This window comes from Vigna angularis, chromosome 1, assembly GCF_016808095.1.
Source record: "Vigna angularis cultivar LongXiaoDou No.4 chromosome 1, ASM1680809v1, whole genome shotgun sequence".
Lineage (NCBI taxonomy): Eukaryota > Viridiplantae > Streptophyta > Magnoliopsida > Fabales > Fabaceae > Vigna > Vigna angularis.
The window spans coordinates 60,355,483-60,371,681 of NC_068970.1; the positions used below are offsets into that span (position 1 = coordinate 60,355,483).

The 16,199-nt window shown below is 28.0% G+C and overlaps 1 protein-coding gene across 1 annotated transcript; it reads right to left on the minus strand.

Moving 5' to 3' along the window:
- Window positions 1-6,131: 6,131 nt before the first annotated feature.
- Window positions 6,132-9,965, minus strand: LOC108325386 (ethylene-responsive transcription factor ERF115-like). Its single transcript, XM_052872934.1, has 3 exons — window positions 9,932-9,965; window positions 9,413-9,661; window positions 6,132-6,721 (listed from the first exon to the last, which is right to left on the minus strand). Exons 1-3 carry the CDS (start codon window positions 9,963-9,965, stop codon window positions 6,297-6,299), a joined length of 708 nt encoding a protein of 235 aa, XP_052728894.1. The 3' UTR covers window positions 6,132-6,296.
- Window positions 9,966-16,199: the final 6,234 nt, after the last annotated feature.

Consider the following 16,199-nt stretch of genomic DNA (forward strand, 5'->3'; position numbering starts at 1 on the left):
TAAAGTCCTTTCAAAATTTAAAAAATATCATTATATTTTTGAATTTTTTTATCTTTGTGTGAGAGTGAATGAGTTTCAATTTTACAAATAACCAAAGTATATTCCTTTGGTAGGATTAATCTTTTAGAAATTTTACATTCCCACCAATGACATATGTTTCATTACATCGTGAACTCATTTGTTTTTCTTTATAACTTGGAAACGCGATTGTCACTACCATTCCTAGTCTTTTCTCCATTATCACTGCGAGCATAAACACTGCTCCATTATCTTTCCTTGCATTCTCTTCATTTGCCACGTGAATGTTGTTCTCATCTCCTTATTCCCTCTTTAAATAATTTCACATATAATTTTAAATTATTAAATAATTCACCGTCATTTTTACATTTTAATAATTTTAAATTATTTTTGTTTTATTTCACACATAGGCTTCATTTAAACCTATATATGAAAAATATGCTTTGGTTCTAAACCGAAATCTGAAGTCCCATTTTCTTTACTCGTTTGGATATATTTTTATTAAAGAACCGAAGTAGAAATTAAAAAATATCCAGTATAAAATCTCTTTTATTAATGTATATAGTGTTTTAATTATTTAAAACAATAATGTGTATATTCAAAATGATAGATATGGAAATGGGACAAACATGTACATATCCATTTGATTTCCATACACAATTTAAAAAATTAATCATTACTTATCTATTCCTATACCCATTCAATAACATTATAACAAATTTGTACAATACCCATAATAATGGATTCATTCATCTTCCCAATTATCTTCTTTTAGTTATGATCATCATAAAGAGTTAGAAAATCAACGAACATCACTCGCTTAATTCATTTAATATGTTTAAAGCACAAAAAGCGCGTTGCAAGCTATCTTTTTCTCCTTTTCAATTACTTTATAATGATATTCGTACGAAGTGTGTATAACAAAACATACAATAAGGCAATTAAAATTATATTTTACCAAAACGGGAAAAAAATAATGGACGAAGGTGGAAGATGTTGAAAATTGGTAGGAATTATGAGTTGTAGTTGTAGGTAATACGGCAGCAATGCCGCAAAATTTGACAAAAAATAACATTAAGATTATGGAATGAAGCAAAAGGAAGAAGGCCATAACATGAATCCAAATTTAGTTCAACCAAATTGACGAGAACGTGTTCGAGTAGAGATATCTGACTTTTTATATCGTAACTTCCAAGCTGCAAAATAGAGTGACATTGAATCATCCACTACTTTTATTCTCCTTTGACCTCAATCTTATCATCATTTCCTTAGTCCTACTCTTTTCTAGCACCAAAATCATATATATATATATATATATATATATATATATATATATATATATATATATATATATATATATATATATATATATATATAGTTAAATTTCTCTTCTAACATTTCTATTTAGTCTAAATTAACTACTTGGTATATATAGGTGAGAAAAACAGGTATCATTGAAATAAGTTAATGGAGTAGAAAAATAAATTAAAGATATTTAGTTGAAGAGGAAAAGATGAGAAGAAATACAAAAAATAATTAAAAAACAAAGTAACATTACAACAACAAAAATCATTAAACAAAAACTAATTTAAAGAATAAAAGTGATTAGTTATTATATTAATTAAGTTAGACATTATTTTTTAAACTAAAAAATATTGGTATTTAAACTAATCTTTGTTATTGATACAAATTTATAATTGATTTATCAACTAGAGTTTAAATTGGTCTGTAAAATTAGTTATCAAAGTTTTATTTATTTATCTTTATTAAAAATAATAAGTTCTTAAAAACTTATAAATAATAGGATAACAAAATTATTACAAGAATATTGTTGTCTTGTAAGAATAATATGTATCCAAAATAGTAAGAAGAATAATAAAATGTTTTCAATAATGTTGTTTCTTCTCCATTCAACAACCTACAAAATCAATTATTCTCTTACCATGTATTAAACAACAACCCAATTAGTACATACTTTAGTTTTACAAACATATTACTAATGCAAAAAAACTATCATTCTCATCTCAACAAATATCACACATTCTCCTTCTAAAAAATAACACAACTAATCACTATTAAATCACATTCATCTCATATGTAAGAATCTTCAATTTCATCTCAATGATTTAACAATAACTTTGTCAAACTGATCATCTTTGAAAGACTCATATTAGGCATTCTTTAACAAAGACTAACACTCACTATAAGTTAAAACCAATTGTAAGATCTTACGTCAGGATACAAGATCTTATGTTATAAGTTTTGATACAAAACCTACTTTAATTTATCACAACTCCATTTCTTATCTATCTCATCATATCTTAATGAGTTTTGTGTCTAATGTTACATAATGCCATACTAGGTATTCTTACCTCACCTATAAAGGACTACATATAACATAAATATATGTATACAAACATCATATGCTTCCAACCACATAATTTGACCTTTTGCTCTCATTGTTATCATTTTTCTTTTATACAACATTAAAATATAACACACTAACCTTCTTTTATAAACATATTTTTCTAAATAATTTACAATTTTACACGAGCAATATCACTTATAAACATACTTTTCTAAATAATTCACAATTTCACATGAGCAATCTCACTTGAACAGTAGACATTAACTTAAGTAATAATCAATATTCCTTGAACAACAATCTTAATTGAAAATAAGATGAAAATCCCACTCTAATCAATATACCTTGAGCATTACAAAAATCCATTAGTATGATCACAAAAATTTGTCAAGAAAGCAAAATGCCGATGAAAAAGTTTGTCTATAAAATGTTCATCGATAAATTTTATAAGTGGATAATAAAGTTCATTGGTAGTTATTGATAACCAAAAACTCATTGGTAATTATTGATAATATGAATCCATCAATAATTATCTGTCCATAATTATTAATGATTTTTTTTTCGTTGGTGAAATTCATTAACTACCAAAGTTTTGGCTACCAAAGGAATTAGTCTCTAAGTTGATCACTATAATGACTAATTATTTTTTGTTTCAAAAATTAGAGACCAATTCTTTTAGTAGTCAAAACCTTAATAGCTAATGTTAGTGACTAATTTAGAAACTAATTCATTATAGTAACTAATTTAAATATCAATTTATAAACTATTTTAATTACTAATAATTTTTAGTTTATAAATTAGTATCTAAATTGGTTACTAATAGTTACTAATAACTTTTTGTCACTAAAATTGGTCATTATTTAGATATTTTCTTGTAGTGTTTCTTCTGCTTTCTATTCTTTTTTTCATTCTCTTTCTCCGCCACTACTGTCATCACCATTGTTACCACTATTAACGCCCCATTGTTGTCTTTATTGTTGTTTTCACCTCCTCCTCCCCATTTTCCTCCACCTCTTTCTCCTCTCCGCTATCATTATTAGTTTCTTTTCTTCCTCCTTTCATTTTTTTCTTTCTCCTCTTTTTTATTTTTCTGCTTTTATTCTTAGTTATCACTATTTAATTTACAATAAATATTTTATCAAATTTGGTAAGAAAATTGAGACTGGTTTTACCAATAGATCTATTAACAGATTTTAAAAAATACAATTAACCACAAATTTTTAGAAAATAGTTTTCAACGAATTTTTAGAAAATTTAATTACATACAAACATACTAATGGATTGAAAAATATCATTATTGCTAAATTTACCAATAAATTTTAGCACAACATATTCAAAGTTTAAATGAAAACTTTTGCCGTCATTTTAGTAGTACAGTTTACCGATTAAAATATTATTGGATAATAAAAATTGAATTATTAACATATTTTAATAATTTTTTTAAATATAATAAATACTGATTATATGTTATGTTTTGAAGATATAATTATTTTTTCAATATTATCGTAATTATTAAGAAGATTTTTAAGTATTTAAGTTTTCTTTGTCCTAAAACGAAGTTTATGTCCTACCTGTGACGTGTATATTAAATAGTCACTAATGTTTTAAAAATGTATTGTGAGCTTTTTTATTCAGAACGCGTATAAAAAATAAACCATCTAATTTTAAATGATTACTATTTAATGCGAGTGAGTTGAAACTATTCTTTCAATTTTATTTTTCTTTGTACACATAAATCATCCAATTGTTTAGACATACTCTAGTATATCTATCATAATAAATCAATTTGGCTTCTTCAACATTATCTATCTCTTATAAATTGATTTATCTCAATTGACTCATTCAAACATGTAATATTGAAAATATTAATTTGATCCATTTTATTAAGAATAGACGAGTAAAATGAGTTAACTAATGTAAATTTTAAAATTAGAAAACAAAAAATTACATATTTAATGAATAGAATACGTTACAAATAAGACTATAATTAATAATTAAATAATTAAAGAAAAGTAGCACTAACTTATTGCTCATTCTTCAAGAATTAAGTTTTGCCAGTTTTAACGTTATTTTTCTATATCAACTCTAAAACTTTGATATTTTCACATAAGAAATAATGATTTAAAAAAGATAAAGTTTCAAATTGATAGTCTTTGTAATTAGGCAGTTCTAAAAAAGGAACACCCGGAATCTTCAAATAGGTTAACAAAAAGTTGTATTGAAAAAACTAATAGACTTTGGTTTAAGATTGTAAAACACGTTGAGCTCAAGCAATATCTACTTTGACCTAATAAATAAATTAGAATCCACAACTTTTTTCTTTTTACATTTTACTCCTCTAAGTACATTTGCATAACTTATTGCATACCAATAATGTTCGTAAATTTGTTAACAAAAGTCACTTTAGGATAAAGTTCAAAGGAATAATGTATTTTTTTTCTGTAATAACAGAATTCAACTTAATTTAGATTAATCAGATTATTAACAACTTTTTAGACCAATAAATGTAGGAAAAATATTTAAAGCATCAATAATAATAATAATAATAATAATAATAATAATAATAATAATAATAAAACTAAAGGCATTAATAGGTCCGAAAGCAGAGTTGGTAATTTAGTGTCTGACAGAAGGAATATTTGAGACCATGCAATTGGTCAACTGTTGGTTCAGTGTCTTCTAGATTTTAGTTTGGAAGCCCGGCGCCTAATTATTGTAACGCGGTTTTCGCCCTATCTTTTTCAAATTACCAGGTCAGCGTTTTCGTCCGTGTTCAAACGTCTCTCTTTTTCTTATTACTTTTACGGAAATAAAAGAAACAAGGTATGTTACCATGTGAATTTAATAAATACAATAATTAACTTAAAATTCATAGATCCAAAACAAATCGTTATGAGTCATAATATTTTTTAATTAAAATTATTATGAATTCTAAACATTTTTTCATAAAATCATATCAAAATGAAGTTACCATAAATCAAAATAACCAACATTCTATAAATTGAAAGTCATCACTATTTTTAACATTATTAAACATATTTATAAAAAGAATTTGATTACGTTATCTTTTCATAATTTTATCAAAACATTGTCAGAATTCATGATGATTTTAATTAAAAAATATGACTATTTATTTTAATATATAAATTTTAAATCAACTATCTTATTTTTATAATCATGATATAAAAACTATCCAATTTTTTAAAACTTTCCTACATTTTTGCATACTTCCGTAAAAATATATAATTCATACCAGTTAAAGAAGAGTTTACAAGACTTATTGATCAATAAAAATCCCTTTTTAAAATGTCGATTTTATATACATGAATATTAAATTTAAAGAACTTAAATGGATAGAAATTATATTAAATAACTTTTTTTTTGTGGGAAATGTTTTTACACCACTTTGTTTATTTCTTACCACACAAAATCGATATATATATATATATATATATATATATATATATATATATATATATATATATATATATATATCAGTCATTTCATAGATTTATCTTTCTCGTAGTCATAAATGGTTGTTACAAGAATATTTCACACTGACTCCACGGGGTTGTTATGAGACGCAGTTAAAGCACGTATAAACACTGCTCATCTTCTGCTTCTCAACTTCTCTTACCTTCTCTCATTCATTCATGTCTACTTTGAAACTTCAGGTTTCTAATACTATATTTGTGTGCTGTTTATTATCAAAATTTATGGATATATACGCGAACGAGACAATACACGGTTAATTAATTTATTTCATATGCATTATTGATATCATATCATGTCAATGAAAAAAATACACACTTGGGTTGTTTGAACTTGCAACATTATTTCGTTGATACCATACATAATAAACATTGATATCTGATAAAGATTATAAGATAAGCATATATATTGCGTAAATTAATTAATGTAGTTTTTGTTTGGCATCGAAATCAGGTTTCCGTTTGGTAGGAGGTTCGGAAGAAGAAGCTGCGGAGTTCATCGAAAAGGTTGAAGACGATGGCGAAGAAGAGGAAGAAAGAATGGCATCATTATCAGTTGGAGTGTGACGAGGAAGCAGTTGGAAGGGAGTTGAAGAGGCTTGTAACGATGGTGGACGATTTGTGAGGTAACCTAATTCCCCTGAGAGATGAACTTTTTCTGGAAAATTGAGCTTGGCTTTGCTTCCTTTGAATCTGAGAGCTGCTTCATCGTAAGCAAGTGCAGCAGCCTCCGCGGTGGGAAAAGTTCCCAGCCAAACTCTGGCTGCTTTCTTCGGGTCGCGAATCTCCGCGGCCCACTTCCCCCATGGTCGCTGTCTCACTCCTCTGTACTGTTTTCTTGCGCTTCCTTCACACATAGCCACATCACACGTCACGAATTTCAGCAAACACCTTGCGAGCATCTTTCGTTGTGCACACGCAAGTCACGTTCAAGTATATGTTACTTTTAATAACTTGACATTATAAACACTTGGAAAGTCGTAAGTGGTTTTTCATTTACTCCAAACTTTTTTGTTTTAGAGATAGTATGGTGCCATTAAATTTAAACATTGGGTAGAATTCTTTCTCAAAGCCTATTTTATAATATCTTAATTTATCTTATAATGTTTTAATTTATCTTTTACACTTTCACAGTCTCTTATAAAACCTATTTTTTAATTGAGATTTATTTGATAATTAGCAGAAAGATATATTTTTTATTTTATAATTTAGATTCTAAAATTTGTACTTTATAGTGGAATAAACTATGACTCTTTCAATAAATACATACTTATATGTATTAAAACTTTATTAGTTTTATTTTTCAAAATAAAAATTAATAGTTTTGGTGTTCAAAATAATTTAAGACATTATCTAGAATTATGTAATATGTGTATAGACACGTCACATACTAACAACTATTATGGGATGGCATATAACATGACTTTGTCTGGATTGTCTAGAATTATGTAAATGAGTTTAAATCTGGACACAACTTCTTCACTATGTTATTAATGAAAAATTTATCTTACTAAAACAAATGTTATTTTCTTTATCTTTGAGCAAACAAAAAATCTGGTCATTTTTTTGTGAACATTAATTATTTTTTTTGTACACATTTACAAATAATGGTTTTCTCTCTTCCTTTTCTTTATTTGGTGATTATGACTTAAAAATGAGAGAGTTTTGATATAAAATTGAAATTCAGTTATATCTTAAATTTTGATTCAAAATTCAATTGCATTAAGTTTTTTTTTGGTGTTAAACGATACTTTAGATTTATGCTTGAGCTATTTACATTGTTTGACTTTTTTTAATTCAAATATTAGTTTAAAATATTGTTTAACATGCAAAAAAAAAGCTTAATATCACTAAGTTAAAATAACTATATTAATTAAGTTAAAAAATTATCAAAGTTAAAAAAAAATGAATTCTAATTTTATGCCTAAATGCAAAGATTAAAATCATATTTAATCCTAAAAAAAATATAAAGATGATAAAGAGATACATAATATAATATGAATTATATTTTATGAATGCTAATTATTTTATAACTAATTATCTTACACCTTTCCTAAGCTACAATACGCAAACTCTGACCTGGATTTGTTCAGATTGCATTATATCAGTTTAATTTGCCACTAAGTGCCTTTACTGATTGTTAATACATGTATTACACTTTTTTTATGTTGACCTTTGGCTTGTCTTGTGGCCATATTAAGGTTATTTATTTATCTAAGTAAAATTTTTTTAAACTATCATTTTATGGTAAAAAAAAAGAGAGAAATTTAAATGATTTTATATCTCTCTTTTGTTGGCAACATAGGAGTGCAAGACATTTTAGGTTGCAATAGAAATAGTAGTGAGAAAAAGGACTCACAGCCTGTCCGTAAACTATTACTTTTAGTCTTAGATCTTTATTTTCATTATACAACTTACATTCACATTCTATAACTAAGCTGTATTGAAGCTGGCATTTTAAAATTATAACAAAAAAAAACTAGTTTTATATTTGATTTTAAAACTAAATATAAGACAACACAAACACGAAAAGGACTGGACAAAATAAATTATTTTTGTAATCACAAGAACACGAAACAACCTTTTAACTCGTAACACACCTTCTGAAAAATATAAATCACCCACATTGATAATAGCTACGCACAACGACAACTTCAATGTTCTAATTAACTAGAATATAGCTTTTCCACACTATATACGATCGTCCAAACTTTATTCACTGTAATCTTTAAAGTAGATTGTATTATAAATATAAGAAATTATCAATTTTCATCATTATCTAGAACTGTGTCTATATACTAATAACATTATAGCAAATAAAAATAACTTGAACCGTTTCGTTGTATTTCTTTTACGCTTGCATCATCTGTTGAAAAAAGAGTTTCCTTCACTTCTTTTTTTCTCTTTCTATAGTTCACATCATTAAAATTTTATTAAACATGGTTATAACTAACAGAGATGGTATATTTATATACAATACTCTTGATTGTGATTACTTAAAAATATACAATAAAGGGTATATTTGTAGTTAAATAATGAGGAAAAGTATCAAGAATGGTAAGTATGAGTATAAAGAAAAAAAAGAGTTGTTAAGTATATATCCTGGTCCTATAATTAATAGTGTAAAGAGGAGTGCGAATACAATTTTTTTATGAAATTTTTTCATGAAGTTTGAGAAAAACCATGAACAACACATCAGTGCAAACAAAACAACATTCATGTATGCAGTAACCTAACTCGCAGAAGCACACAATGATTTTTAGAGACAAATCAAGAAACCCTAAAGATTGCTATCTCCAGCTACACAAGGTAATAACATATGTCCTTTTCTGGTTTCAGCAAAGATACAGAAGAACACAACAGGGGAACATAATACTTGTTTCTGCATCAAGTCATGAACCCTATATTCTAATTCCCAATATTCCACGGTTCTTAATCACTCCTCAAATATCAATTACGAAAGCAATCTATATGGAAGAAAAAAGAGAAAAATGTGCAGTGTATAGTATATATGATAACGGCGCAGGGAGGAACATACCTTGGTGTTGTGGTGGATGTGATGGTTCGTTCGAATTATTCTGAACAGCAGTGGAGTGAGAAAGTGTGGTTGGATCTTCGGGCAGTGGATTGCCACCAATGACTTGAACAAGGGCTGATACCACAGCTGACACGTCTTGCTTAGATCGAGAAAAATAAAACGGAAACGCTTTTTCTTCTTCTTCTTCTTCTTCTTCTTCTTCTTCCAAAGGAAGTGGCCTCTTTCCATGCTTTCGATCCACTTTTGCAACTCAGATATCGATCACGTACGTGAAAGGTACGATGAAATAGGTAATTCTTCACTCGGACGTTCTGCGATGACTGTGAGTGAAATTTTGTGTATGGTTTTGGTGAACGTGGGAGGGATTTGAATCTGCGTGAAATTGATGTTATTGTTTTTGGGTGGATCGAACGTAAAGGCGATGGTGGAAAGGGAGAAGAAACGGAAGTAGAAGGAGGAGGAGTGAGGAAGAAGCTAGGGTTTTTGAATGATATGAAATTTTGAGGACTATAAATAAACCGAAGAAGGAGGAACCCAAAAGTCTTCTGTTCATCGTATTCGTCTTCTCCCTCCTTTACTTTATTTTTTGTTCGTTTACTTTTTGAAACAATTCTTCCATTTCTTAAATTCATTTTTCTTTCTTGTTTGTCTTATTGTATGAGACTAATAATGCTTTTACGACTCGCCTACTACCAACTTATTACAATAATGTTATTACTTTGATTTCATGTATATTGATTTTCGGAGTCAGGGGTAAACAGGTATGTATCTGTGGCTATATTATTTTAATTTAATTTAATTTTAGTGGATAATTTTTATATTAATTAAGCATGACTATTAATATAAGTGATTCTTAATTCTTTTCACATCATTTATGAAGATATGCTTGTTATGTTTACGATGTTTCATGTACTTGTTTTATTTTAAATTATTAAAACATTTTTTATTAGATGATTTGTAGAAATTTTGCCGTTATTTTTATATTTTGGCCTTTTGTTTTATTTTATTTTAAATATATATATATATATATATATATATATATATATATATATATATATATATATATATATATATATAATTTTTCATTTTCTTTCTCGGTTGTTTCAAATTTTGAATATCAATCGAGTTTAACTATTTTTTGTGTAATGTGTTTAGACTTGCATACAAATTTATAAATTAATTAGATTATCTATAGAGCATACATAATCTATGTTCCTTTTTAAATTTTTATTTTTTTGTTATGTAAGAATGTTTAATTATCAATTACAAGTATTCAACAATATAATTTTATTTAGTATTCTATTTTAAAATTTATATAATTATAATTTTTTCTTTGAAATATGACATTGAGGATTAAGGTTATATTACATGAGAGAGTGTCCAATAAAAAATATTATTTATAAGACAAATAAAATATTTACCTATAGATTTATATTTATAAAATATTTTATACTAAGGGTGTTTATAGTGTGATTTGATTCCGTATAAAAAAAAAAATTCAAACCAAACCAAATAACTTTTATTGTTAGTACATATTTTGTCTTATCTTTACATAACAATATAATCTTATATTATGATTAATAGTTTCATTCTCTACTCTATTGTAATTAAACAACTTTTTTTTATCAGTGAACTATGTATAAATGCACACCAGGAGTGTGTATCTCATGTAAAGAATTAGCATCACACTATATTGTAAAAATACGTTTTTGAGATTGTGTAATAGGTTTTGATTTAAAAAAAAAATAAAACCTTTTAAAATGGGGTTGTAGTTTTGAAATTTTTTCACAACTATAAATTATGATTCTAAAATAACTGAACCCTATACTAATATAGGTTTTAATTATTTAAATAATCGAAACCTATATTTTTACAAACAATTTAAAAAATGTTACCAATAAAATTTTATTAAATCTATATAACATAAAGTCAACTAAAAGTTTTAAAAATATCATTATTATTTTTTAATTTTATCTTTGTTTAAGAGAATATGTTTTCCTTTTATAAAGAATCAAAACTTATTCCTAGGGTTATTTTTTCAGATATTAAGAATCTCGTTATAGACATTTGTTATATTGCACCGTGTTTAACTCTTCGCTTTTCTATGCAATTGGGAGACGCAAATGTTATTGTCATTCTTAACCCTTTCTTCATTGTCACCACGAACGTGAACCTTGCTCCATTGTCTTCCTTTTTTTTTTCACTCCTTTTCCACTGTGACACGAACATTGTTGTACTGTATCTTCCCTCATGAGATGTTCGTTCTCTCATTCTTGTGTTTTTTATTTTTTGTTTTTCCTATCGCAAGCATTTCGTGTCCAGGTTCTTCATGAGAGACACATTGTTCCTCTTCACCATTGCCTAACTTGGTCACGGTCAATGTCTTCTCCTAGACATTCCTCTACAATTGCGAAACGCAAATTCATTGTCGTTGCATTCTCTTCCCTTCCCTTGTCACCATGCACTCATATATTATTTCAAATTATTAAATAATTTGTCTCCATTTCTACATTTAAATTATTTTAAAAAAATTTTATGTCATATATAGGCTTCAGTTATGGAAAAACTGAAGCCTATCTATTAAGAATATGTTTCAGTTAAGAACCAAACTTAAAACTTTCTCTCTTTTTTCCTCGTTTGAATATGCTTTGGTTGGATGGAGTAAAAATGCGAAAATAATTGGTGTCAAATCTCTTCCCTAAACTAGTGTTACTTTCAACTAAAAACCTTAAAACAATGAATTCATAAGTCTTCTACCTCATATGTTGTTCATTTTTCTCATTTTTACAATACAGAGACCATACTTGATGACTCCTCCTTCAAGCATTCAAGGTGCAACTTGAAGAGAAGACAAGGTTGAGTGGAAGCAATGAAGAAGTGGAGAGGTTGAAGGTTCGACTATGGTGATATAGTAGTGTAGGAGTGCTCTTAAGAGAGGTTAAGTCACCTCTTAATGAAGGATATATGGTTAGAGGAAACCTAAAGGAAAAGTCTAGCTTAGGTTGATTTACAAAAGAAGAAGGGTATAGAGTAATCTCAACAGAGTTTCTCTACTAACATGAATGAATGATTTTTACAAGAGGTGGGCTTCTCTATTTATAGGAGAAAAGGAGAGCAAGTGGTCTCCATAAAAGGAGAGAAAATTCAAGTCTAGAAAATTGAATTTTGGAGCCAAAAGAGAGCATGTAACTAGTGTAACTTCCTTAAGTGGCAAGGTCACACCTCCCATGCCACGAGGCGCATAAAGGAGAGCTAAACCTAGCTCTTCAATCTTGCGCCTGTTAGGATAGAAAATCCTAATTTAAAACCTAAATTAATACATTTCTCCTTTTAGGCGTAAATACAAGGCCCAAAGAAAATCATATATTACTTGGTTATGAATACAACACCCAAAAATAAATCTATTATAATATTTACAAACAAAGTTGGTCCAAAAAATAGAGTTTGGACCAACGCAATAGTTGAGGCCCACTTTCTTGTCTACACTGGTCATGGGTAAGGATTTTGTCATCAATACTATACTCATATGAGCTAGTCACCAAGGTCGGCTATACCAAGACCGACCATATTAACTTGTCAAGAAAGGGGTCCCACCACAAATCCTGCTATAAAACCCCCCTCATCCTCTTTAACTCTCAATACATAGACTACAATACTCTAGTGACTTTGTAAGTCTAGTAGAGTTAGAGTTTAGGATGACTTCTCATAAATACGTATCTTTAGTCAATGCATAACACTAAATTCACAAAAGTAGCCTTTCTCCTTAGGAACACCATAATAACAAAATATACATCTCTTTGTAACAACTTTCCAAACTATCCACTCTTTTACATCAATATAAAGACTACATTCATCTTAATTCACAATAAACATCACCAAATAGGTAAACACAGTCACAAGAAAATAGCCAAAAAACCACATATCACATATAGTTCGTCCATCGGTCCTAGAGTTGTGTCCGACACTCTAGATCACTGGAGCTCACTAACTTGAATCCTACGATTGGTGTCTAGCAGTTCCATGGTACCATTCGACACTACATTAGAGTTTTAACCCCTAATTTGACTTGAATAGGTTGTCCAACTTGACTATCTATGTGACTTTAGTTCCTTTTTAGTTTAAAATACCTTATTTTAGTTCAAAATAACCATAAGATGGATCAAATTGGACCATCCTAACTAAATCAAATAAGTTCCATATACAATCATATTAAAACAACCCAAATCAATATTCTAAGCAAATAAATTATGACTCAATTCCATCATTATACTCAAACAATTTACTGATAAAGTTTATCATACAAAATTTCTAAGTTTCATAAAATAAAATTATAAGATCAATTCATACCACATGTCCTACAAGCATATCATCTTATTCATCACATATTAGCATAATCAAGAAACACACAATCAACCAATCTCATTTTACCATTAAAAATCCACACACACAAGTCAAACAATTTATTCATCAAGTATTCAAATTATTACCAACTTTTCCTTACCCGGATACACGCTCCTAAACTCAAAAGTTGCACCCCACAAACTCTACCTTACATAGGTTGCGTTACCTACGCATAGAAAACTCTGGTCAATGATCAAAACACACATCCTAATAATTATAACCAAAACAAAGACTCATCTTGAGCCTTTGAACTCCACATCAAAACCTCTATAATTCCACAATCAACAGATTTTCTAACAAAACTCAAAACAAGAGCAAAAGATGATTTTACTCTGCTCAAGATTTTAATTAGATAAGACTATAGACCTCGATGCCAGCAGTCCTATGGTGTACCCCGATCTTCAAATAGATGAAGGATGAATTCAAAGATATAGAAGAAAGACAGATAAAGAGTTTAGAAAAAGTTTTAGAGATATAATGGTTATTATGAAATAAAATTCAATTAATAGAAAAATCTATTTATAATTGAACTTTTTATGAATAAAATAATTGAATGACATCCTTAAAATCACTACTACTTTTAAACTATTTTCTAGGTCCTTGAATAAATTATAAAAAGAAAGACAATATATGTATCTAAAAGGATTAAAAAAATTTATCAATTTTTACAAAAAATAATATGAAAAGTAAAATCTTTTGTTTAAAATAAAAGGATAACACTTAAAGGTTATTGTTTCTTCCAACATATTATTGGTTTGGGTGAATTCTATTTTAATTCCTTTGAATGTGTCAAAAAGTCTGAGCTTTTAACTTCAAACTCAAAACCTAACCATACCATAAGACAATATTGTTTAACTTAGCTCAAACTAAGAGTTGGTTATGAATAAATAATAAAGTTATGAATGTGAGGTTTTCATATTAGACTAGTGCTTGTGTCCAATCTTATGCATAACATCAATAGGATGCTAGTCTCACCTTGGTTTCACATGCATACATTCCCATTCACATATGTTTATGATCTTTCACTTTATGTTGTCTTTAGATTAAGTTAACAAGCTCGGGATGGGGAATGTTATTGTTGGCTAACCTTGATAATTCTCAGCCAAAATCATGACATGATGTTTTTCAAATTCTTAGGTGCAACTTGCTATAGCATCACATCATATTAATACTTATTACCCATATACACAATACCTTCTTTACTATGCTAACGTATCAACAAGTTTCCGGATGTATGGCCTAGAGAGTCCTTCTTGCAAGGTACAAATTTTGGGCTATGAATTGGTGGCAAAGGCATATACAAGGAAAATGAATGTTTACTCAAAGCTAGCGGGGACGATCGTTGTTTTTTTTAGTCCTTGTAGATTACATAATTTCAGTGACACCATCGTTCCTTTAGGGATGCTGTTCTATATTTTGATAGTTATTTGTCTGAGAATATTTATGTAGGTTGGGTATGAATTGTCTTTTGTGTGAAAGGATATTCTCTTGTCTGTTTTTTCCTTTATTTTGTCTTTGGTTTGACAAAATAATAGAAGGTTTTTATTGGTCCAGGGTCTAGTCTATATATTCTATTGGTTAAGGAGAGAGGGTAAGAAAGATTAATTCTGTTTTTTCTCTCACTGCATTTTCTTTCGGCAGAGTTATGTTGTTTCTTCTTACATCGTTTTTGCTCTGTAAAGCTATGGAATGGGGCTCATAGCTACTCATTTGTTTTCTGAATATTCCTTTAACATCATTCAGAGCAGTTTTTCTCATTAAATTTTTTTGGTGTATTGGTTGATAGTTTTCTTGTTACTTTGGGTCTGTTGCATGCTTCTTTTAATATTTATATTCTTTATTGCTAATAAAAAAAAACATAACACCATTATACCATATTAAAGCTAAAATATCTCGAATGTATTTTTTTTTTGTGGTTATCTCTTTCCTTTTGTTTAATTCCATTAATGTATCACTTTTTTTTTCACACCTCACACTAATGTCAACGTTTTAAACTAAAAACTCATAACAATCCACATCCCTAACCCAAAACCACAATGCACTAACCCATTTTCACATAGGAGTATGTACACAAACAAATGAAAACATATTACATAAATGAATATTCTAATTCCTTCCACCAATTTTTAATGATATTGTGCAAATTTGAATGTATTTTTTAAATAACAGTAATAAAGAGAATTAAGTTATAATTCATTTATATTTAGGTCCATAATTTAATTATATTTAATAATCGTTGTGAAACGGATAAATTAATATTATAGAACAAGACGAATTAATCCATCCTTTTAATATTAAAACATTTAAACTATGTCCTTTTAATATTAAAACATTTAAACTATGTCACCAGCCCTTTGTTGTAGGCATCACTTTTGGTGTGTACCTT

Excerpts from the sequence above, each read along its gene's own strand:
- LOC108325386 (XM_052872934.1), bottom strand. The coding sequence starts at position 9,965 with ATGAACAGAAGACTTTTGGGTTCCTCCTTCTTCG. Across the intron at positions 9,662-9,931 it reads TTTGGGTTCCTCCTTCTTCG|TTGCAAAAGTGGATCGAAAG; the intron begins GTTTATTTATAG and ends TCGATATCTGAG. Across the intron at positions 6,722-9,412 it reads ACATCCACCACAACACCAAG|GAAGCGCAAGAAAACAGTAC; the intron begins GTATGTTCCTCC and ends CTATGTGTGAAG.